At 43.5% G+C, this 23,005-nt stretch overlaps 1 protein-coding gene across 1 annotated transcript; it reads right to left on the bottom strand.

The window, feature by feature from the left end:
• Positions 1–1,670: 1,670 nt before the first annotated feature.
• Positions 1,671–22,030, bottom strand: LOC127681078 (calreticulin-like; the record flags this gene model as incomplete). Its single annotated transcript, XM_052177001.1, has 8 exons — positions 1,671–3,698; positions 6,410–6,502; positions 11,263–11,406; positions 12,457–12,570; positions 13,038–13,247; positions 14,821–14,915; positions 18,189–18,392; positions 21,919–22,030. Coding segments are annotated over 8 exons (1,224 nt in total), but the record flags the coding sequence as incomplete, so codon positions are not given.
• Between the last annotated feature and the right edge of the window lie 975 nt (positions 22,031–23,005).

The raw sequence follows: 23,005 nt of genomic DNA, 5'->3' as shown, positions 1-23,005 counted from the left end.
AGGTGGATCTCTGTGAGTTCAACATTTTGGATTCTAAGCCAGCCAGGGCTGTTAAGATAAATGCTGTCTAAAAATACATACATACATACATACATACATACATACACACATACATACATACATACATACATGGCAGATAGGAAGTGTGAAGAGACTGGCTGGAACAAGAAGAGTTTGAAGGGATCAAAATTCTTGCTGATAGATTCAGGGAGAAGCAGATATCTGCTGATTTTGCTGAGAAGTTGTTAAATAAACTGAAAAGACTGTCAGTGACTCGGAAGGCAGGCTGAACTGCACAGAAGGGGAACACTTGTGTACACAAAGGATGATGGACCAGGCTCCACTAGGCATGAGGGGGCGCAGAGCTCCTATTGCCTGCCTGCCACTCCTCCTTCTGAGTCTCACTCTTTCTGATACCTGACCTTGAAACAGAGGGGTGACCAGGGAAGGCTGCTTTCTCCCTTGCCACACCCTCTGCCCTCTGCCCCTTGTGCCTTTCTCACCTGCTTGCTTCTGCTTCTTCCCAGAGATGCCAGCTGGGCTAGAGGCTGAGTTCTTTGGGGGAGCATTTAGAGAATGCAAACACAATACAAACTGTCTTTAAACGCACGGTATGGGGCTGGAGAGATGGTTCAGCAACTATGAGCCCTGAGGACCCCAGTCCAGTTCCCAGCACTCACACAGCAGCTCACAACAATCTGTATGTCTAGGTCCGAGGGATCTGACATCCTCTCCTGGGCTTTACCTGCACCAGGCACACAAGTGGTGGGCAGACATCCATGCAGGTAAAACACCTATCTACATAAAATAAGACGTTTACATTTCATTTAAAAAAGCATTCTGTGACATACACATTTTGTAATGGCTTTGTTGTTGTTTTATCTTATTTTATAGACTGCTTTACAGCTTAGAAGCAGCAATCTGATTTCTTTCTTCTTTTTAGAAGATGTCTTTTCAGCCTAATGCATACTGTTTTCTCCATAGAGGGGGAAGACAGGTATGGGCCTTTTCACTGACAACTAAAGAAAGCCCAGGCAGAGACTCCATCTTGAGAAACCTTGCTACTCTGTACAAGGCCAGGCCAAATAGGAAAGGGAATTCTAGGAAGAGTCAGCCCTGAACAAAACAAATACTGCACCTAGCTTTAGGTATCTTGGGACAACCTTATATTTTACTTTATTCATTAGAAGTAACCAAATTAAGATACTGAGCCCTCTGAGACCCACCCCTTAGTTGTCCCAGTACTAGGGTTCCGTGTACCTTAGGTACACACTCTGTCACTCATCCACAGCTCTGAGAGTAAGTTTGTTTCATGTCTCTCCCCTTTCTCACTGTTCACAGAAAGTATCCTGTGCTCTTTAATGCTGAGGGAACCATTGAGTGCTCTCTGAACTCCTTTAGTGGAAGAAAACCCAATTTGTGCCACAGAATTAGCTGTATAAAGCTCATCTCTTCACCCTTGCCTGGGTCTGGGCTGCTGTCTCCAAAGTAACGTCTCAGTGTGCTTGGTATCAGGCAGTACCAGAGAGATCTTGAACAGCTTATGTGTGATATTTTAAAACTTGATATTATTTTGAAACTGCCTTTTGTGGGTTGGTGTGCCTTGGCCACCCCTACCCCCCTACTCCACCCCACCCCACCCCACCCACCCCTAGCTATGAAAACTCTCTACAGTCTGTGGGCTGGCAGGTGCTAATCTTTCCTAGTTTCTTTCCATACCCAACTACCACTTAAAATTGTCTTTTTTAATATTTATTAATTCATGTGTATATATGCTGCATGTGTGTAGAAGTCACAAGACAACTTACAAGAGTTGGTTCTTTCTACCATGTGAAACTCATGTTTTGATGTTAGTTCCTTTACCCATCTTACTGTCTCCTAATCTAGAATATTCTAAAATTCCAAAACCCACCATTAGGAGCTGAGCAGTTTTTGCATGCATGCAATTCCAGCACTCAAAGGCTGAGGTATGAGGAAACTCAAAGCCAGCCTGTACTTCACAGTAAATTCGCTGCCAGTCAGTGCAACAGGGTGAGACCGTGAGAACCTGTCTCAAAGGAGGATAAGGTGCTCATGTATACATGTATACAAATGACAAAGAATGAATAAAAGGTATTCTTTTAAAAATTAAACATTTAGTTTTCCTAAGAAACAAAACAAGCTGACTAGGGCCCAGCCTCCGGGGAGGAAGGGAGAACTTCCTGCCCTCTCCCTAATCTTATGACTCCATTTCCTGTTATCTGGGCTCTCTGTTCTTTAACTTCAAATCTGTTCTACATTTTCCTGCATTCATCAACACCTGGCTCAAAAGTTACTGTCTTTATGAAGTTGTCTCTGAAACCTGCAGGCATAGGCAGAGTGAATCAGTTGTTTTGTTTGTTGTTTGTTTGGTTGTTTTTTTGAGATAGGGTCTTAGTCCAGGTTGGCCTTGAGGTCACTATGTAGTTGAGGATGGGAGTTCATTCTTTCCGATGGATATTTAGTGAGTATCTTGATTTGTGTTTGTAACCCTATAGTTTACTGGTTCCTTAAATGTTGGATTTTAAAAAACAAAAACAAAAAACAAAAGGACATAAGGGCATTTTTTCCATTTAACAGGTTACCTACTGTCTGTTTTTCATACTAATAAATATTCATTCAAATAGCCTGGTACAATAGAAGCTTTTCAGCCAGATGAACCTGAGGTCAGATCCCGACCCATCCCTTACTGACTGACCCTGAACAAGTTTCTGTGTCTGTAACATGAAGATAGCAATGATCTCTGCAGTGACCTCTGTAGGGTTGAATAGATGCATTGTAGGCACACTGCGAACTTGTGGGAAAATGCTTTCTAATCTACAAAGAACTGCAAGAACACAAGAGATAGTGATACTGTGAGCTGGTGGGACAAAAAAGATAGAAATAAGACAAGCAAACTTGCAAACAAGTAACAGTCATTTAAACATTAGGGAAAGAGCAGCAGGCAAACAAAGTGACGGTCATGAACTGTTTTCCCAAACATTCAAAGGATGCTCTGCTTGGGTACAACTGTTAGCACTGCTCAGTAAATACTTAGAAATGCATATATTTAAACAAAAGAAAAAACCCAGGAGCATAGGGTTCAACTGAGAGTAAGAACCAAGTTTATATAGAAGCTTATTTACAAACAATTAATTTCATAAATACCATGATAATGACAGCAATTTTAACTTTTTTCTTTAACAATGTATTTACTTTGGGCACTTTACATGAATTACCTCATTCAGTCCCTAGGGTCATTTCATGAGATAAAATTATCATTCTCTTTCTACCAATAAGCAAATAGAGCAGGGAAGGGGAATAGAACTATAAATCCAAAGTTTATCTAAAAAGAAGAGTCGTTTTACTTCCCATAATTTGCTAAGCATGCGATCATTTCCCGTTCTAAGCACTGTCTCTTGCTTCTTCCATACCCACTGTCTCTGCAGTTACAGTTCATCCTTCTGATCAACACGGACTTCCTTTTGATCCAGAGATGACCTCTCTGCGCTGCCGTCCTGCTTGGACCTTTCCTCTGCTTCCTCCTCAGAGTCCTCTTCATCGACCTCCTCGTCCTCCTCATCTAGTCCCCAGATGTCTTCTTGCCTGGCTCGCTGCTTTTCCCTCTTCTTCTTGGCCTCCTCTGCCTCCTTCTGTTTCTCCATTTCCTCATACAGCTCTCTCCACTGCTGCTCCACATCCTGTTTAAAATGTGGAATTTCAAAGTTTCACAGATGATATAAACAGATAGCCCATTTTAGAACCATCTGTTGTCTTTTCATTGGTTTCAGGGTTTCTAGAATGGTGTTTACTTACATATTAATTTCAGTACCTCTGGGGTGGCTGTCTGGGTGTTGATGTAGTTCATTTGTATATAGAATAGATTCAAAGCTAGGGTTACTGTTGTATACCCATAATCCTAACACCTGGGAGGTGGAGGTAGGATCAAGAGATCAGGGTTATTCTCTGCTAGACAAAGAATTTAGGGCCTACCTAACACCTTGTCTCAAAATGAAATAAAAACTAAAGTAAAATAATTTTAAAACTATAAAGTGGACTGGTAAGATGAGTAAAGGTGAACGTGCTTAACACCAAGCCCTAAGACCTGAGTTGATCCCCGAGACTCATATAGCAGAAGGAGAGAACCAACTACACAACACAGTGTCCTCTGACCCCAACACTGTGACATGTGCATGCACTCATACCCAATAATGTGTAACATTGTAATAAATATCATAAGTGTAATTAAAATTTTAAGAATCAATTTATTTAATTTTAAAAATTAAATAAAATACTAAAATAAAGTAATTCATCATCTATTATTAGATACCTATGTCATTACCCACCCTGGGCCAAACAATATTTGTGTGTTATTTGTAATTCCTCACAATGATGCATAAGGTCACGTATCATACCTTCTATAAGAGGTATCTAATGTTTGGAATTCTTTCTAATTTATTCATTTGCTTATTTTGTTCTTGATACTGGGTCTTGCTATATAGTCCAGAATGGCTTTGAATGCTTTCTTTTTTTCTTTTAATTTTTTTGAGACAAGGTCTCTCTATGGAGCCCCAGCTGGAACTCACTATATAGACCAGGCTGGTCTCAAACTCTCAGAGATCCACCTTTGGAGTGCTGGGATCTGCACTCCACTGTGTCCAAACCTTGAACTCTTTCTTAATCCTTTTGCCTCTGCCTCCTCCTTCCTGTTGGGGCTGCAGTGGTGGATGTGCCCTCACACCCAGCTCTTATGAATGGTCTACAGTTTGCTTTCCCCAAGCTGAATACAAGCCCTATCTGGCTGCTCTTCTGAAGGTCCTGAGTTCAATTCCCAGCAACCACATGGTGGCTCACAACCATCTGTAATGAGATCTAATGCCCTCTTCTGATGTGTCTGAAGATAGCTACAGTGTATTTATATATAACAATAAATAAATCTTAAAAAGAAAAAAGAAAAGAAAAGAAATGTCTCGATTTTAATTTGTTGCAATGTCCCAACAACTGCCATGGCAAACAGGCTCTTAGCAAGTATCTCTCAAGTGAATGTGTAGTTTAATAGCTGCCATGTATTGAACACATGCTAGGTGTTAGAAACTTAAAAGATAGTGCTATCATTCTTCCCAATTGAAAGGTTAAATAAATAGGCCAAGTGCTTATATAGTCAGAGATGGAGCCTGGATTTGAACCTAAGCAATTCTACCTAAAAACATTCATGTTCTAACTAATAAATAACAATAACATAACAGTTTTAGAGGACTGGGGAGTGGCTCAGTAATGGTGTGAGTGTCTAGTGTGAACAAAGCTCTACGTCAGTTCTCTAGTATAACAAAGTAAAGATGCTAACACTAAAGCAAAACAAGACAAAACTAGATTAAAAAGTATTTTTAAAGCTGGGCACAGGGTCAGCAAAATAGCCCAGAGGACAAAGGCAAATGCTCCAAGCCTAATAGTTTTTGTTAGATCTGCTGGGAGTCAGGACCGGTGCCCACAGACCTGTAATCTCAACTGCTTAGTAGGCTAAAGACAAAGAACACATGTTCAAGGCAAGCCTTGGCTTCAGAGTGAGTTGAAGGCCAGTCTGGGTAATTTTGTGAAACCCTGTCTGAAAATAAAAAGTAAAAAGAATTCTAAGATACAGCTCAGTGGTAGAATGTGTGCCTAGCACACTTGTCCCTAGAGACACAAATGGCTTCTATGTGGGCTCTGGGAATTTGAACTCTGATCCTCAAGCCTGCACAGCAAATGCTTCATCAATGGGGCCATTTCTGCAGCTCAGGGCAGACAGGGGCAAGACTGTAGTTTTCATTTTTTTTACTCTCTATGTCTGCTTTGCTGGTACCTAAGTTTCCTGCTGAATTACTAAACACTGGCCATATACCTACTTGAATTGACCTTCCTGCAGGGACTGGACATCTGGATGCAGGATGCCTTCGCCATGAAGCCATTGTCCCAAATATCATTCCACACATAAAATGGTTGTGGGAAGGGAGGAGCTGGTAAACAGCACTGCTGCTGCTGCTGCTTCCTCTGATGATGCTGAGGTAGGCTGAGTGGCTCCCTCTAATGGCACACTGAGAAGGCAGTGTGGCACACAAAAGGAGCGTGGATTCTGGGTCCAGGCTCCAGTGCAACAAGTCAAAGGCTATGTGTGACCTTGGCCAGTGTAGTTTCTGAATCTCAGTTTCCATCAAGAAATGGAACAGCATCTCTACTGTGAGCTCACTTAAGGGCCAAGTGAGATGCATTTTGCAAAGTACTCAGGGTAACAAATATAAAGTCCAGTGATGCCCAGTGAATGTGAGTTCTCTGTCTCTCAAGATCAAGTGACCAGAATTGGGACAATCATTGTGAGTCTTGATTTTACAAATGACAGACTCAGACATCTAGAATTCAGAGTGAAGGAACATCTCACCTTTCTTAATCCCCAGGTCATATTTCCAACTTCTTCAGCAAACTCTTCATCATTTGTTAGAAGGAAGTTGTCAAAGATGCTGCCTGATTTCACCTGTTGAAATGAAAAGTGGTAGATTACTCAAGCTAGGTCCCTTAGGGAACCAGCATTGCTGCATAAGCGTGAGGACCTGAGTTGGGATCCCTAGCACTGGTGGCAAATGTGTATGGCTGTGAGGGTGCCTTCTAAACCCCACTGCTGTCTGGGGCAGACACAGGAGGATCACAGGGCCCTGCTGGCCACCAGCCTAGCTCCAGGTTCAGTGAGAGGCCCTGTCTCAAGAGAATGAGGCCAAAAGTGCTAAAATGCAAAAAAAAAAAAAAAAAAAGTGCTAAGTGCAAAACAGGGCACTTGATGTTCTCCTCCGGCCATGGGTGTATACATAAATCATACACACTCACCAAAAGGCTTTGCCTTCTTTATTTGGATATTTGTGTGCCTTTGTCAGTTCACCACATGTGTGAGGGAGTCCTTAGAGGTGGGGGAGGGTATTGAATTCCCTGGAACTAGAATTACGAAATATTGTGAGCCACTATGGGTGCTATTAACAGAACCAGGGTCCTCTGCAAGAACAGTAAAGTGTTGATAACTGCTGAGTCACTTCTCCATCCTCCTTCTATTTTCTTTAAGTATGCTAAGAAACCATGTATAGTGGTGTATGCTTATAATCCCAGCATATGGGGGATATGTACCAGAGGCTAACTTCAAACTTTTTACATAGTAGTACATTAAACTTTGTCTCAAAAACAAAATTTTAGTATTTGTGTCTAAAAGGTTAAGTCTATGCTTTACAATAGTCTTTGCTTATTTCATGACCAAAGAATACAATAGAAAGGAGCACAAGACACAGACATGAACAGACCAGCTCAGCTACATTCTAGTTTTATGAGAGTAGGCAGCTTACTCAACCCTCTGAGATACTCTCATAAGTAAATCAGGAAGTATGATTGTCCATGCCTGTAATCCCAGGACTCGGGGGCACGGGTTAAAGCAGAAGGACAAGGCATTCAGGGTCCTGTTCAACCACACAGAGAGCTTGAGACGAATGGGGCTACCTGAGACCCTGTCTATAAAGATGATTATGATAATGATGAGGGTTACAGTGCATACTCCTTGATACCAACACTCAGGAGGCAGAGGCAAGTGGCAAATGGAAGTCTGTGAGGTCGAGGCCAGCTTGGTCTACATAGTGAGTTCCAGGCCAGCCAGGGTGACAGTAAAACTATCTCAAAATAGTAATAAATGATAACAAATAATAATAATATAAATCATGGAAAATAATAACTATAGTAGTGTCATGAAAATTAGAACTACTGTATCTAAAGCACAGGGTCTAGTGGATGTCATTCAGTAGAGGATGATGATTATAGGTTTTCAGTATCTAAACATGTTTGAAAGAACCAAAAGATAGCCAATCTGTGATTTTTTTTTAATTTTGCCAATATGTCAACCAAATCATTAATAAGCTAGGCATGGTGGTGCACATTTTTAATCCCAGAATTTGGGAGGTGGGGGCGGGTTAATCTCTGTGAGTTTGAGGCCAGTCTTGTTTATATAGTGAGTTCCCAGACAGCCAGAGCCACATAATGAGACCCTTTGTCAAAAAAACAAAAATAAAATAAATCATTGTTAATCTTACTCAAAGAGCTGTGTGACCAAGAAATTCGGCAGTATGAGGGCTTGTGTGCCTCTCCTCTATACTTTATGAAGTTCTAGCTTACTCTTTGGTGACCGAAAGCCTAGATAAACTTTGCATTTTTGTTTTTAATAAGAGAGCCTTTTTTATTTGGCTCACATTACATTACTGCTGCTTCCAGCAGACAAATGAGAAATGGGCACGGGAGAGCAGAGTGTTTAGTTGGCTCTACGTCATGTGTTTTTAAGTTGGCTTATAAAACTCGCTTTTCAACGTGAGATGTTTTCTGACCTTTTGGATTTTTTTTTTCTTTTGAGTTGTCTGCAATTTCACTTAAAAAGCTGCCTATTTGTGGGCTTCCTGTCTTCTCACGTCCCTGTTTTCTTAGTGACCTCTGTTCCCTCTCTACCTTATTTCAAACTCCTGGATTATGAGAGTGCCAGTCCTGCTTCCTAAAGCTTGGTCCTATGATGACTTTGATCTATTTATCTCCCATCTGTGCTTACAAATGCAAATGAGAAGAAACACACTTCCCCTTCTGTATTCTCTTTTTTGGTTTTTCAAGACAGTTTATGTATATGGTTTATGTATAGCCCTGGCTATCCTAGAACTCACTCTGTAAACCAGACTGGCCTCGAACTCAGAAATCTGCCTGCCTCTGTTTCCCAAGTGCTGGAATTAAAGGCCTGTGCCACTATTGCCCGGCCCTGTATTCTCATAATTAAGAGAAAAGATTATGTGAGGAAGAGTTGAATTTGATTGTAAAACACATCTTAAAGATGTTTTCACAAGTTAACTCATTGGAAAGTCTTACTCTATTCCTCTTGGCTCATAAGGTGGAAAGAGTGGGGGCTAGAGAGATGGCAGCAGGCAAAATGCTTATATGGACCTGAGTTTGAATACCCAGCATCTATGCATCAGGGCCCAGGCCTGTAATCCCAACCCAGTGAGACAGAGACAGGTGGACTCACTGGACAGCCAGTCTGGAGAAAACAGCAAGATCCAGACTCAGTGAGAAAACTAGTCTCAAAAAGTAAGATGGACAAAGGGTTGAGGAACAACGTCCAGATGTCAATCTCTGGCCTATACACAGGGCAGAGAACCATACACTCGCATACTATACACACATCTACACACTTACAAAAATAACCTTTAACTTAAAGTAAAGAGGAATATAAGTATTTCACTATGAGTCTATCTACATCCCTGAGCCCTAACCACATCTCACTAGTAAAATGGAAGGAAGGACATGGTTTAGCTCAGTGGTACAGCCCTTGCCTGACAAGTGAGGCCTGGGTTTGCTCCCTGTGAGTCCTACCCATCTCGCCTCACAGGACTGTGCTCCAGATCACCTGATGGAAGAGCATCAGTGTACTTTGCACTAGAGTCATTGCAGTTTGCATTACTATCTCTTCAAAAATCATATGGAGTCCCAGACGAAAAGAACATTTGTTCTCTGTGGTCTCCCCCAGCTTCATCCCCAAACTGACCCCAGAATGCAATCATTTCCAAGTAGGGGAGAAAATGTAATAGATTGGGTTTAGAGGCATTAGCATAGGAAACAGAAAGTGTCGAGGAGTAGGCTGGTCCCCCAGAACAGAGGCAGAATAAAGGAGGCAATTAGGATAGCAGAGCATCTCAGGGATGGCAGAGGATCTCGGCTAGAAACTCAAAGCTAGGGGGGCAGATAAAGAATGATGTCTATCTCTGTGCTCAGTCACTTGGCTTTTCCTATAAGATACAAAGATTCTGTTTTTAACTGATGTTCTGGTTAGCTAAGAGAAGAGGAGTATGATCAAGGAGTCAGATCTACCTAGAAATTTTAAGTAAGAAAAATACCTGTGAGGATGATGTCAACACTGTGCAGAATTACACGCACGCACACACACACACACACACACACACACACACACACACACATGTGTGTGCATACAAATCTAATTTTTTAATAAACAGAATATGCACATTAATATGATTATATCTATTTACATGATGAAGAGAGTTCTAATTCAAAAGAAACAACCTTAAAAAAGAAAGGGGTAGTAATACAAATGTACATGGCTTGTATCCCTGTTTTTCAGATGTCAGGAAGGAAGGAAACATGGTGCCCCTTCCTTCTTCTTGCCTTTCTGAAACTCTGCCTGGCACCTGGTAGTGACTTCATCCCATTTCTATATTGACTTCCCGATGGAGGAGTTAGAGAAAGGACTGAAGGAGCTAAAGGGGTTTGCAACCTCATAGGAAGAATAACAGTATCAACCAACCAGACCCCCCAGAGTGACCAGGGACTAAGCCATCAACCAAGGGGTACACATGGCTCTAGCTGCACATGTAGCAGAGGATTGCCTTGTCAGGCATCAATGGTAAGAGAGGTCCTTTGTCCTATGAAGGCTTGATAGATACCCTAGTGTAGGGGAATCGAGGGCGGGGAGGTGGAAGTGGGGTGGGAGGAGGAATATCCTCATAGAAGCAGGGTGGGGGAAGGATGGGATGTGGGTTTATGGGAGGGGGGTAAACTGGGAAAGGGTATTGTGATTATTTACATTCGAAATGTAAATAAAGAAAATATTCAATAAAAAACTGGAAAATTATTAAAAAATAAAGCAGGGAATGAATAAAGAAACAAGGAAGGTAAAACATAGGGGTCCTTGTACCAGAAGCTTTGGTGGCTGAATAACTAGAGGTAGAGGCAGGAGGGTCGGAAATTCAAGGTTATCTCAGCTACATAGCAAGTGGGAGGCCAGTCTAGACTACAGGAGACCTTATCACAAAATGAGACACCAAAAGGAACCACGTAATATCAGCAAAGTATTAGTAATACACAGGAGTACATCTGATGAAGAAATAATAGCACTCAGGCCAAGGTTTCTGCTTCCATTACCAGATGCTTATCTTCGGGAAAATTATTCACCTTGTTTGAGCTTTCTTTTGAGGTTGAGAAATAGGTATATGATGAAAATTAAATGAACATGCAAAGTCCTTAATACAGTGGTTGTAGAGGGACTAAGTAAATTTTTGAGGATAAATATAATTACATCCACTTTAAAGAGGAGCTGTTCGATGTTTAGAAAGATCAAGATTTATTTAAGTCTGTAACTTCCAGGCTGGGGCTTGCTTCTTCTACTTTGTGGAAGCTACACGGATCACTGGTGAAGGGCTATGAGCCCAGGTGCTTTACCTGCCAAAGGTCCAGACCAAGGACACTGATGTTATGATAGTGACCAATGGTGGGGTCAGGCCTGTATTTGGGGTTGTCTATCTCTGGGTGAATCCACTCCCCCTGGTAATTGGGATTGTCAATGATCCGAGGTTTCCATTCTCCCTAAACAGAAAACCAACCAAGAGTGGATATGTCAGTAATAATATTCCATCCTTCTAACATTTTTTTAATTTATTGATATATTTATTTACATTTCAAATGATTTCCCCTTTTCTGGACCCCCACTCCCCGAAAGTCCAAGCATCAATCAATTTATGAAGAGTTGTGTCGCAGCCTTTTAAAACTCCCCCTTTCTTTGAGTAAAGACTTAAGACTCTTCCAGTTCCCTTTTCCACCCCTTGGGAGTGAAATGACACGGCAGGGGTCTGTTCTAGCCCGGCTTCTCTCGGGACAGGCACATCCATGAAGTTAAGAAAACACAGCTTCTTGGAGAACCCTGTGTACGTATTGTGGCATTTGGGGCTGTTCTCTTTCTCCTGTGTGGTACAGGAGACTGGCCAGATAAAATCCTACCCCAGTCATCTTTATTGCTGGGCTACTTGTTGGCTCAGGCCTTTAGTTCTTGCTTCTGACATAAGATCAGATGTTGACCCTTAAAAGGAAGTTCCTATCCTTAACTACCTTGTATTCATGCAGACCCCACTCTTTACCCTTCCAGCCTGCTTGTAAGACATTCCATTCTTGAGTCCTAGACTGTTTCCTATTTGCATCATGTTCCTTTCACTGGCAGCTTTTCCCAGCTCTGGGAAAACTCCCAAGCCTGCCTGAACCATTACCTCTTAGTGCTGGCTTTACCAATCCTACCCCCTTATAAATCGGAAGAGATTGAGAACTCTGATGTGGCCAGCGACCTATTCAGAATGTAGAGGGGAGGATCAGGGGATTTCAGAATTTCTGCTATGTTTTTATTTTGTTTTATTTTGAGACATGGTCTTGCTATACAGCCCAGCCTGTCCTTGACCTTGCAATCTTTCTGCCTCAACCTCCTAAGGCCTAGGATTACAAGCCCGGAAGGTTAGAAATTGTGTTTTATAAATTAGAATTTATAAGTTAGAATTTACATGCATACACCTGTTTTGCATGTGTTTTATAAGTTAGGATTTACATCTGATTGCCCTTTATAAGTTTTCATTGAAAAGAGGAGCTCCTCACCTTGTACTTGGCGTTTGGTATCAGGGGCCCTTCCCACACCCCGTCCATCGCCTCATTCCAGTCATCCGGCTTCTTGGCATCTGGGTCTGGGATGAATTCAAAGTCCTCCCAGTCCTAAAACAAAATGTTCCTTCATGAAGATAGACTTGATGGGGGAGGAAACTGGGGACCCAAGTACAGACAAGGGGAGTTGGCTGCCTACGTACCCTGCCCTCCTGCTCCAGTGTGCAATGGCCCAGTGCAGGAGAGAAAAGGCCACTGTGGACCCCTACCCCTGGGTGCACCATCATTCTGACCTTGAGTACTTTAAAGTCATGTCAGATGAGTATTATCCTTGTCTCTGACCTCACCCTGCCCTCAGTCATGTTGAGCTGCTGCTATGGTTTGTATGTGATTTGCCCACACACAGCCTTTACCTATAGTCTTGCTACCCTGAGCATACCTGCTGGACCTGGCTTGAATCCAGACCCTCATTTTCTCAAGGTACCAGCAACCCAGACGCTTGATTTAATCATCTGCTTTAATGTCCTGACTGTACCTTCTTCTCCCAAGATTAGCTTCCCCGATAAACTCCCTCTGACCTCAGGTTTCTTATCTTCAGGATCCTCTATCTGTAGCCGTTCATCCCACTTCCTTGGCTTCCTGGCGTAGGGGTCTTTTATTTTCTTGGGCGGCAAGAAGTCCCAGTCATCTTCCAGTCCTCCACTTGTCACCTTCACGTTGTCAATTTTAACCTCATAAGTAGCATTAGGGTGAAGGATCAGTGTGTACAGGTGAGTGTCTTTATTAATCTATAAAGGACATGGGTAACTGGTTCAGTCCCGTATAGGACTAGTGGAGACCTCAGACACTTGCCTGAATGCTCCCTCCCACATAGGCCGCACACTTTACCACATCCCGCTCCCTTCCTCTAGCTAACACGCCAGCAGGGACTCTGGACTCACCCTGCTAGAGCTCCTGTGCTCTCACTCTGTGGTCTCCCCATCCTCTAGCCCTTACCCATCTGAAGCTCTGATGATGCTCTGATCTATCTTGTTTTCGGTTTGTCCTACTAAACTGTGAGCTTCTCAACAGTGGGGGTGATATATGATTCCTCTTATCGTGCCTAAGCTTGCAGGCTGAGACTCGTCCTGGAGGGTGGCTCAGAACATCCAGCCCTGTGTAGAGGGCTGGTCAGGAGGAAGGCCGAGACTTCAACACAAGGCCCAATGCCCCGGGCTTTATGGGCTTTCCTAGCCTCGGTTCCTGCCTTTCTCTCGGGCTCCAGCTGGATCAACCCTCTTGTTGTGCCTTGGGTTCTTAAGGCTCCTTGGCTTTTCTCACGCAGACTCCTCATCCGGGAACTCATCTCTCCAGAAAATTGTCGCACTCGTTTTCTAGAGCATATTCATCTTTCAGTACAAAGGGAGACCTCTCCAGGAAGCAGTCACCACCTAAGCCTCCAGGTTGTGGAGGAGCCCCTCCTCTGCCCCAGTGTCTGTCATGTAGGAAGTCACTTTTCTTTGAGGTTGGGGAGGAGCCCCCTCCTCTGCCCGAGTGTCTGTCATGTAGGAAGTCACTTTTCCCTGCTCAGCTCTCATCTTTACTGGATTGTGATATTTTTGTTCTGTTTTGGGAAGATCTTGCTAGATTGTCTAGGTTAGCATTGAACTCACAACCCTTTCCCCTCAGCCTTCAAAGCAACTGGGATTACAGGCACAAATCACTGTGTCAGACTTTACTGTGAGTTTGGTTAACTTGAAAGCCCTGTCTGGCTAAATCTATCCCATATTCAAGGCCCAAGGACTATTGACTGAATATACACCTACTATCCTCTAGCTAATCTATATGCTTCTAGCTTTATGTTACTGAGGTAAACTGACCTATTCCATCTCACCTGAGCATAGCATTCCTGACCCCCACCCCAGTATCTAACAGTGAGTAATTATGCCACACCAAATATTGCACTATATTAAATCCCACTTGTTCCTTTCTGAACTCCTCACAATGTTTAGCACATTACTAGGTCTATATAATCTGTAGAATGAAGATGGTAACAATTAATTGGTAGAGTTTTATACGGAAAAAATGAGATACCACATATTAAATATTCTTTTTTCCTGGGGCTGGAGAGACGGCTCAACAATTTAGATCACTAACTTCTCTTCCAGAGGACCTAGGTTCAACTCTCAGTACCCACATGACAGGTCACAACAATCTGTAACCTGGTATAGAGGATCTGATATCCTATTCTGATCTCTGTGGGCACCAGGCACATATGTGGTGTACTGACATACATATAGCAAAATAATCATACATATAAGATAAATAACATTAAAAACTAAAATCTTTTGCTCTAGGCTGAGGACTAATTCACATACTCACCCTGCACTTGAGGGTCTTGTTGTTCTCATGGTATTTCCCTTTGTGATAGAGGATGACCTGTAGTCTGTTGTTGCCAAAGCCACAGATGTCCGGGCCTGGAAATTAAACCCCAGAGCATGATTTCACATCTATCTCAGGCAGTGTGCCCAGTCTGAGGCCAAGACCCAAGACAGATGCAGCCTGTGCAGCACTCCGTGGTTCCAGAAAGAGACAGATGCCACACTCAGGATTATTTGAGACGGTTTTAATAAATGGGATTTTTTTTTTTTTTACAAAGGGGGTCAAGACTTTGAGAGAAGGAAGGGTACAGTGATTCTCATGGGCAGCAGCAGCAAAGGGGACAGGAGGGGTGAGAGAGAGGAGAGTCTGGGAGCAGGCACAGCAGGAGAGAAGCAGGCTTTGCGTTGAGAGATAACTCACTTCTCCTCTAATCTCCTGCCAGGGCTCCACGACCAAACCAAGTGGAGGCCTTCTGAAGTCAGAGATCTTAGCTAGGGCTGCTATTGCTGTGATGAAACACCATGACAAAAAAGCAAGTCGGGAGGCAGTCAGGACAGGAACTCACCCAAGGGTGGAACCTGGAGGCAGGAGTGGATGCAGAAGCCATGAAGGGGTGCTGCTTACTGTCTTTCTCCACATAGCTTGCTCAACCTGCTTCCTCATAGAACTCAGGACTACCAGCTCAGTGATGGCCCCGCCCACAATGGGCTGGGCCCTTTCCCATTGATCACTAATTGAGAAAATGCCTTACAGGTGGATCTTAAGGAGGCATTTCCTCAACTGAGGCTCCGTCCTCTCTGATGACTCTAACTTGGGTTTAGTTGACACACCAAACCAGCCAGTACAGCAGGCGTTGCCAGAGTGTCACTAATTCTAACAAATAAGCATTGCCATCTCACTTTAGATAGGGAGGCTCAGGAAAGTCAAGCAGCTTGTCCAAAGATCTGGTAAGATGCCTTGCAAGGATTCAAAGCTATGTCCATGCCCACCTAATAACAGAGCCTGTGACCCCCTTCTGCTTTGTGATAATTCAAGTGAGAACTGTGGAGTGGAGCTGGGGAGTCCGGAGAATTCTGAGACCCTCATTTTTTGCTCTCATATACTCATAACTCACAAAGTTTCTCAGCCTTTCAGTTAATATCAAGTATGAAACACATTCACATACGAACACACTCATGCACACTAGGCATTTACCCTGTACTCCACCCTGTACTCCACCCTGTACTCCACCCACATTGATCTTCTCCCTACTTTACCATACCTTTGAATTTCATGCCTGAGCCTTTGTACACACTGTTGATTTTGCCCTCGTTTCAAGCTTTCTTCTCCTCCTATTAAAATCAAACCCACTCTTTAAAGAATAATTAATACCTCCTCCAGAAAGCCCCCAGGCATTCAGGGGGTCATGCTTGGTGCTAGGCTTTGAGGTATATCCCCAGGCCTTTAGGAGCTCACAGCCTAGGGAAAGAGATTCTATGTGACCTTGGGGAGAAGGTGGGCACAAGGAGTAAAGGGTGGGTTGGCTGGCCTAGGCCATGAGACAGGATCAGTGAATGCACAGGCCATGAACTGTGTAAAGCTGTGCGTTCAGGTGATGTGTGGACAAAGCCGGCCTCAAATTCCTAGCAATCCTTCTGTTTCTGCCCCTGGATGCTGGTATGTAGCATAACACTTGGTTAAATATCCTTTTCAAATTAAATTCTTATTTTTATGTTTTTTATTATGTGTATGGGCATTTTGTCTGCATATATTTCTATGCACCACTTATGTGCCTGGTACCAATGGAGGCCAGATAAAAGGGAGTTAAATCCCCTGTAACTAGAGATGGTTGTGAGCTGCCTTGTGAGTGCTGGGACTCAAACCTGGATCCTCCTGAAAAGCAGCCAGTGCTCTTCACTACTGAGCCATCTCTCCAGCCTGGCTCAATACTTTTTTGTTTGTTTGTTTTGCTTTTTGGATTTGGTTTTTTCGAGACAGGGTTTCTCCGTGTAGCCCTGGCTGTCCTGGAACTCACTCTGTAGACCAGGCTAGCCTCGAACTCAGAAATCCACCTGCCTCTGCCTCCCAGAGTGCTGGGATTACAGGTGTGTGCCACCACCGCCCGGCAGCTCAATATTTTTTAAGAACATAGATTCCATTCTGCTTTTTACAAAGTCATCCAGCTGCTTTAAGGAAAAAGGCTTTATAGACAGTGACTCGAATTCTGACTTTCTACTTACCCTGAACAAATTTCTTGCCTTAATTTCCTTATCTGCAAAATGGAGACAGTAGCACATGGTACAGATTCTGAAAACAATACAAAGATGATGCTGGAGCAGACATTTTTTTTGGGGGGGGGTCTTTTTGAGACAGGGTTTCTCTGTATAGCCCTGGCTGTCCTGGACCTCACTCTGTAGACCAGGCTGGCCTTGAACTCAGAAATCCACCTGCCTCTGTCTCCCAAGAGCTGGGATTAAAGGCATGCGCCACTACTGCCCCAAATGTTACTCTGCATGAGAAGGACTGGAAGCAGGTGGGGGCTTGCACCTATAATCCCCACACTGGGAGGCTGAGGCGGAGGATCACAGTGGGTTTGAGGCTGGTCCGGGCTACATTGAAAGTTTGCAACTACAAACTGAGGCCTTGTGTGTGGAGAGTATGGATTTTAAGAAAAAAAAAAGAGGGTGCAGATTTTAAAGGGGGGCAATGAAGCTGAAGAAGAGGATTTTAAAAAGGAAGAAGACCAGCTGGGGTGGGGGGAAGGAAAGGGGGGGGGAGGGGAGGAGAGCTAGCTGAGGCTGCCAGGGAAAGGAAGTGTCTACAGAGAATGAAGGGCATGTTAGTGCCTGCTGGCCAGCATAACCCTCTCACTGACTTTGTACAAAACTCGGTCTAACCCACATTCTTCATCTGCGCTTTAGAGGTTGGAATGCTTGGTGTCTGCTGATGTCTCAATATCATGTTGAAACTGGATTCAAGGTAGCTAAAAGCTGGATCTCCTCAAGAAGACCTAGTTACCGATGTCCTACTCGGAGCATTCACAAATGCTTACAGAAGGTCATTTCCCTGACCTTGGCTATCTGTCTCTCTAAGGCTGAGTACAGTGTCTTACTGTAGGCCTGTGCTTCTCCTTTTCCAGAGCTGGGCTGTCTCGATGTACAACAGACTTGCCGATGCCATGTGATTCCCCCTCACTGGTCTATTTATATTAACATTTGAGTTTAGAGATGTCGTCTTGTCAGGTCTCTAGAGAGTCCTACTGCTCGAGGGATATGGAACTATTGAATTATACACTGTCTGTTCCAGGTCTATGTAAGTCTTTTCAACCACCACAGTGGTTCTGATACAAATCCCAAGGGGCTGAGAACAACCACTCCCAGGGAACTTACCGAACATGATGTAATACTGGGACTCTGAGTGCATATCCTCCTGGTTGAGTGCGGCAGGAAAGAGTTTCACATACCCACCACCGCAATCGATACCTTGCTCGTGTTTTACTGAAAACTGAACCACCAAGGTCTCATTCTCATTGCTGAATGGCTTAAACCTGGCAGAAAGAGCGTAGAACTTGGCATCTTCTGTGGTCTGGAGACCTGAGAGCAGAGAGAAAGTGCAGAGGCTTCAGGCTGAAGTTGCCCAAAAGTACTTAGAGAGACCCAGCATTTGACTTAACCAAGCTCCAGAATTTCCTCACACACATGGTGTGCCAGGTGCTGTGCACAGAACATTATACTATTTTCTCATCCGAGCCTCTGAGCAGCCCTGAAAAAATGGGCACTGTGCCTGCTTAGTAAGCTAGGTGGCTGAGTCACGGGGAGGGAAAGCGATCCGTGCAAGCTGGAAGGCAAAGAAGGAACCCGATTGGAATTTTTTAGCCGCATTGATACATTCTTTCTCACCATGCTATCACTTATTTTCTAGAGATATTTCAGCATTATTCCGCAGCCTTACAAGCCAAGGCCCTGCCCGGCTGGGGCTTGGCTAGGCAGCAGAATAAGGTTCTGCGGTGTATAAGAGCTACAGCAGAAAAGAGGCCCAGAATTCACTCAGATTATTATTAAACAGTTATCAAAAATAATAATTGTTGCTATAGTTCACTGAATATTTTAATCTCTAAATAATTTGTCTCTTGTAAAAACTGAGTGTGTGTTGCATGCATACATGTGTGCGTGCTCCTGGATACGATACACAGGCCAGAGGGAGATGACAGTTGCCTCGCTTTTTCTGCCTTGTTGCTTTGAGGCAGGGTCTCTCACTGAACCTAGAGCTAGCAGCCAGTCAGCCCAGTGATCCTCCCACTGCCCCAACCCCTACCTAGCACTAGGATTACAGGAGTACACAGCCATCCTTTTGATATGGGTCATAGGGGTTCATTAATTTTACCAATGTATAGGTGTTTTGTCTTCATTTATGTCTATGTACCACACAAATATAGTATCTACAGATGTCAGAAAAGGGCAATGGATTCCCTAGGGCTGGAGGTCACTGGTGCTGGAACCTGGGCCCTCTGTCAGAGCAGCCAGCGCTTTTAGCTGCTGAGTCACATCTCCAGCCTAGGGATTTGAACTCAGATCTTCACTTTGGTTCAGCAAGCACTCTTTTTTTAAATTTTTTTATTTTCTATATTCGTTGTTTACATTCCAAATGATTATCCCTTTCCTGGTTGCCCCCTCCCCATAAGTCATATAAGCCCTCTTCTCTCCACCCATTCCCCAATCAACCCCCTCCCACTTCTCTGTCCTGGTATTCTACATTGCTGCCAACAAGCCTTTCCAGGACCAGGGCCCTCTTCTTCCTTCTTTTTGAGAATCATTTGATATAGCTTCTGGGCTAATATCCACTTATCAGTGACTGCATTCCATGTGTGTTCTTTTGTGATTGGGTTACCTCACTTAGGATGATATTTTCCAGTTGTAAACATTTGCCTAAGAATTTCATGAATTCATTGTTTTTAATTGCTGAGTAGTATTCCATTGTGTAAATATACCACATTTTCTGTATCCATTCCTCCATTGAGGGACATCTGGGTTCTTTCCAGCTTCTGGCTATTATAAAATAAGGCTGCTATGAACATAGTGGAGCATGTGTTCTTATTGCATTCTGGGGAATCCTCTGGGTATATGCCAGGAGTGGTATGGCAGGGTCCTCCAGAAGTGTCATGCCCAGTTTTCTGAGGAACAGCCAGACTGATTTCCAGAGTGGTTATACCAGCTTTCAGCAAGCACTCTTAACCACGCCATCCCCCAAGTCCTTAATGTTTAACTCTACCAGATAAGTTTCTTCATTCACACAGGTGTGTGTATTCAACCCTCACAGTAACAATGAAAGGTGAGCTATACCAGTTTCTTCACTTTGTCGTGAAGTCGTTGAAACAGTTTCACATGACAGAGATCACTAAAGCAGCTGTTAGTATAGAGCCCCAACTTCCAGTGAATATCAGAGCTGTCCAGGACCCCAGAACTTTTCTAGACTAACCATATGAAGTAAATAGAGAGATCCTTGCTAAGGAATTGTGATTGTGTAGTTACAAATGGCAGACATTTGGAAATGTCCAAGAAGTAAGGGTTAACTGAAGCTGGGTGTGGTGGCATACACCTATAACCCCAGTCCTTGGGAGATGGAAGCAGGGACACATTGTCCAGGGCCAACTTGAGTTATACAGGACCCCGTCTTTAAAATACACTAAATTATGAGAAGGAGCACAGGGCCTGATTCAGACAAGGTTTCAAGCATTTCTTGAATGCCAAGCTCTGTGGTAAACACTTTCATGTCTGACATCATGCTGGGAGCTGTCTGCATTTTGAAGAGTATTTTCTACTCCTCTCATGGCCTCTAAGGGGCTGTAAGAGCCAGGAAGGAATGAAGAGATTGAAAAAGGCCAAGCTTTGAGTCTCTGCCCTGCCACACCCTGCTATAAAAACCAAATCAGCCTCCTCTGTCAGTCTCACTGTTACTGCAGTGTCCCTCCTGACAACCCGGAGTCTAACAGGCTTCATAGTACAGAGTGCAGGCAAATGGACCAAGAAGCCAGGCTGCAAGGAGCTGAGCCAGCACAGACTGGCGGTACTGCAGTACCAAGGCACAGGCATCCCACAAGGCTCAGTCTCCAGCTTTTCTGTCCTCTGAAAACAACTTTCCAGAGAGGATTTAAACAAGATTTTAAAATGCTCAAGCTGGCTCATAATTCTCCCCTTTAATAAATATGAAAATGAGATTCATAACAGTAGCCAGATGGAAGAAAATGGGAACTCACTCCAGGGGATGATCAATGAATTCTATTTATAGAACAAAAGCTTTCTCAGACCAAGAACCCATGCCCTTAGTCCTTGTCCTCGGAGCTCACCCTCCATAGTGTTATTTGGCTTTTACAAAAGCTCTGCCCAGTGAGCATGGCAGGTGATAGTTATCTTTGTCTAATAGCAACACTTGAGGAAATAAAAAGACAAAATTTCACAGCTTGTCAGTTAGGTCCTCTCCTCTCCATCACGCAACGCTGCTCTAGAAAGAGTGATATTTGGGTGCTTGGCAGTGCCTTCCCAGGTTTGCAGTGCAGAGCACTACTTGTAAAATCCTAAGAGTTTGGGGGAAACAGCACATATTAGTGGTAATGAACTCGATCCCTAGAGTCAGATCTAAAGTCCTGTCTCAGTTGTTTCCCTCAGCTGTAGAATATAGCCTCAGGCAAATATGAAAACCTTTTGGAGGCTCCTCTGCAAAACTGGGAAAATAATAATAACCACTTGCTGAAAATGTTAGAAAGATGAAAGACGTAATATGCAGAGGGCCAGCTTAAAATAGCCATTACTCAGCTATGAGACATAGTAAATTTTTTGGAGAGACTACCCTTTTTTACTTACCAATTTTTGTGTTTATTTGTTTGTGATGGTGCCTTACTCAGTAATCCAGCCTGCCCTGGAACTCATCATTTAGCCCTAACTGGATGCAACCTGGATGCTTCAATCTCCGAGTACAGGGGTTACAGGCATGTGCCTCCATGTTCAACTCCACTCACCATATATATATACATATACACAGTAAGACAAATGAATTGGTAATCAAAGATAAAAACAATTGAGTAAAAATCATACAATCATTATGTTTCTGAATTCTAATATTTACCTTTATCTCTCTCTTTATCTTGATAAAATTTTCCTGAAGCAAGCTGGAATTTGCCATAATCTGACTGATGTTTAGATTGTACCCACCGTTTTGTCCATCCATCTGTGTAGAAAGGAGAAAAAAATCAACACATTCAAATGAATTAAGTTGTCAGTGCTAATTAAGTTCTATGGGCACAGTGACAACGTAACAGTGACTCAAAATATTCCTGAAATCATGCTAACCTCACGGTACCTGGAACCCACTATTCGTGTCCTGTCAGGAGGAGCTGCTCAAATGCAGAACACCTGAGCCACTTTTCCACCAACACCTCGTTTGTGGGGTTAAGTCCTGAAAATCGCTATGGGAGGTGTAGTTGGAGAGCAAGAAATGCTTATTCTCACAAAAGTAGATGGAAAAGGAGCTCATGATTGCTAAGCCCTTACCCACATTTATGTTTTGTGAAGTAAAATAATAAAAACCTTCTCTCTCAGCTGAGCAGTGGTGGCGCACGCCTTTAATCCCAGCACTTGGGAGGCAGAGGCAGGTGGATTTCTGAGTTCGAGGCCAGCCTGGTCTACAGAGTGAGTTTCAGGACAGCCAGGGCTACACAGAGAAACCCTGCCTTGAAACAAAAAACAAAAACCAAAACAAAACAAACAAAAAAACCCTGCTCTCTCGGGGAAGAGCCTAGCAAAACATTTCATACTTCTTAAATTAGTAATGATTGTCAACGGTAATGATTATGAACGATCGATTTCTCCTGGCCCCTTCTGTTGCATAAACTCTGTGGACTCTCCCTTCCAGTTTTCAGATGCTGATAAATGTGTTTTGCTTTGGCATGGATGGCATGCAGACAAAGACGCGTTCTTTTGCAGAGCTGGCGGTCCACCCAAACACTCCGGGCCTAGTTCCTTGCCTCAGAGTTGCTGACTCCCACTTCCTGGGACCAGCCGGAGTCCCAGAGTCACAGAGCTACTTGGCAGCTTGAGATAGAAGAGGCTTTGAGGGAGGTCTTTATTTCCTCTCCTCCCTTCCTCTGAAGGGAGGTTCTCAACTCTCACTGCTTGATAGGTAAGGGCAATGCTTCGCACGCATCTTCTCAGGA

Source organism: Apodemus sylvaticus, chromosome 3 (genome assembly GCF_947179515.1).
Source record: "Apodemus sylvaticus chromosome 3, mApoSyl1.1, whole genome shotgun sequence".
In the NCBI taxonomy this organism is placed as follows: domain Eukaryota; kingdom Metazoa; phylum Chordata; class Mammalia; order Rodentia; family Muridae; genus Apodemus; species Apodemus sylvaticus.
Note: the sequence above shows the minus strand (reverse complement) of the source record. Positions and strands in the feature narration are given on the sequence as shown.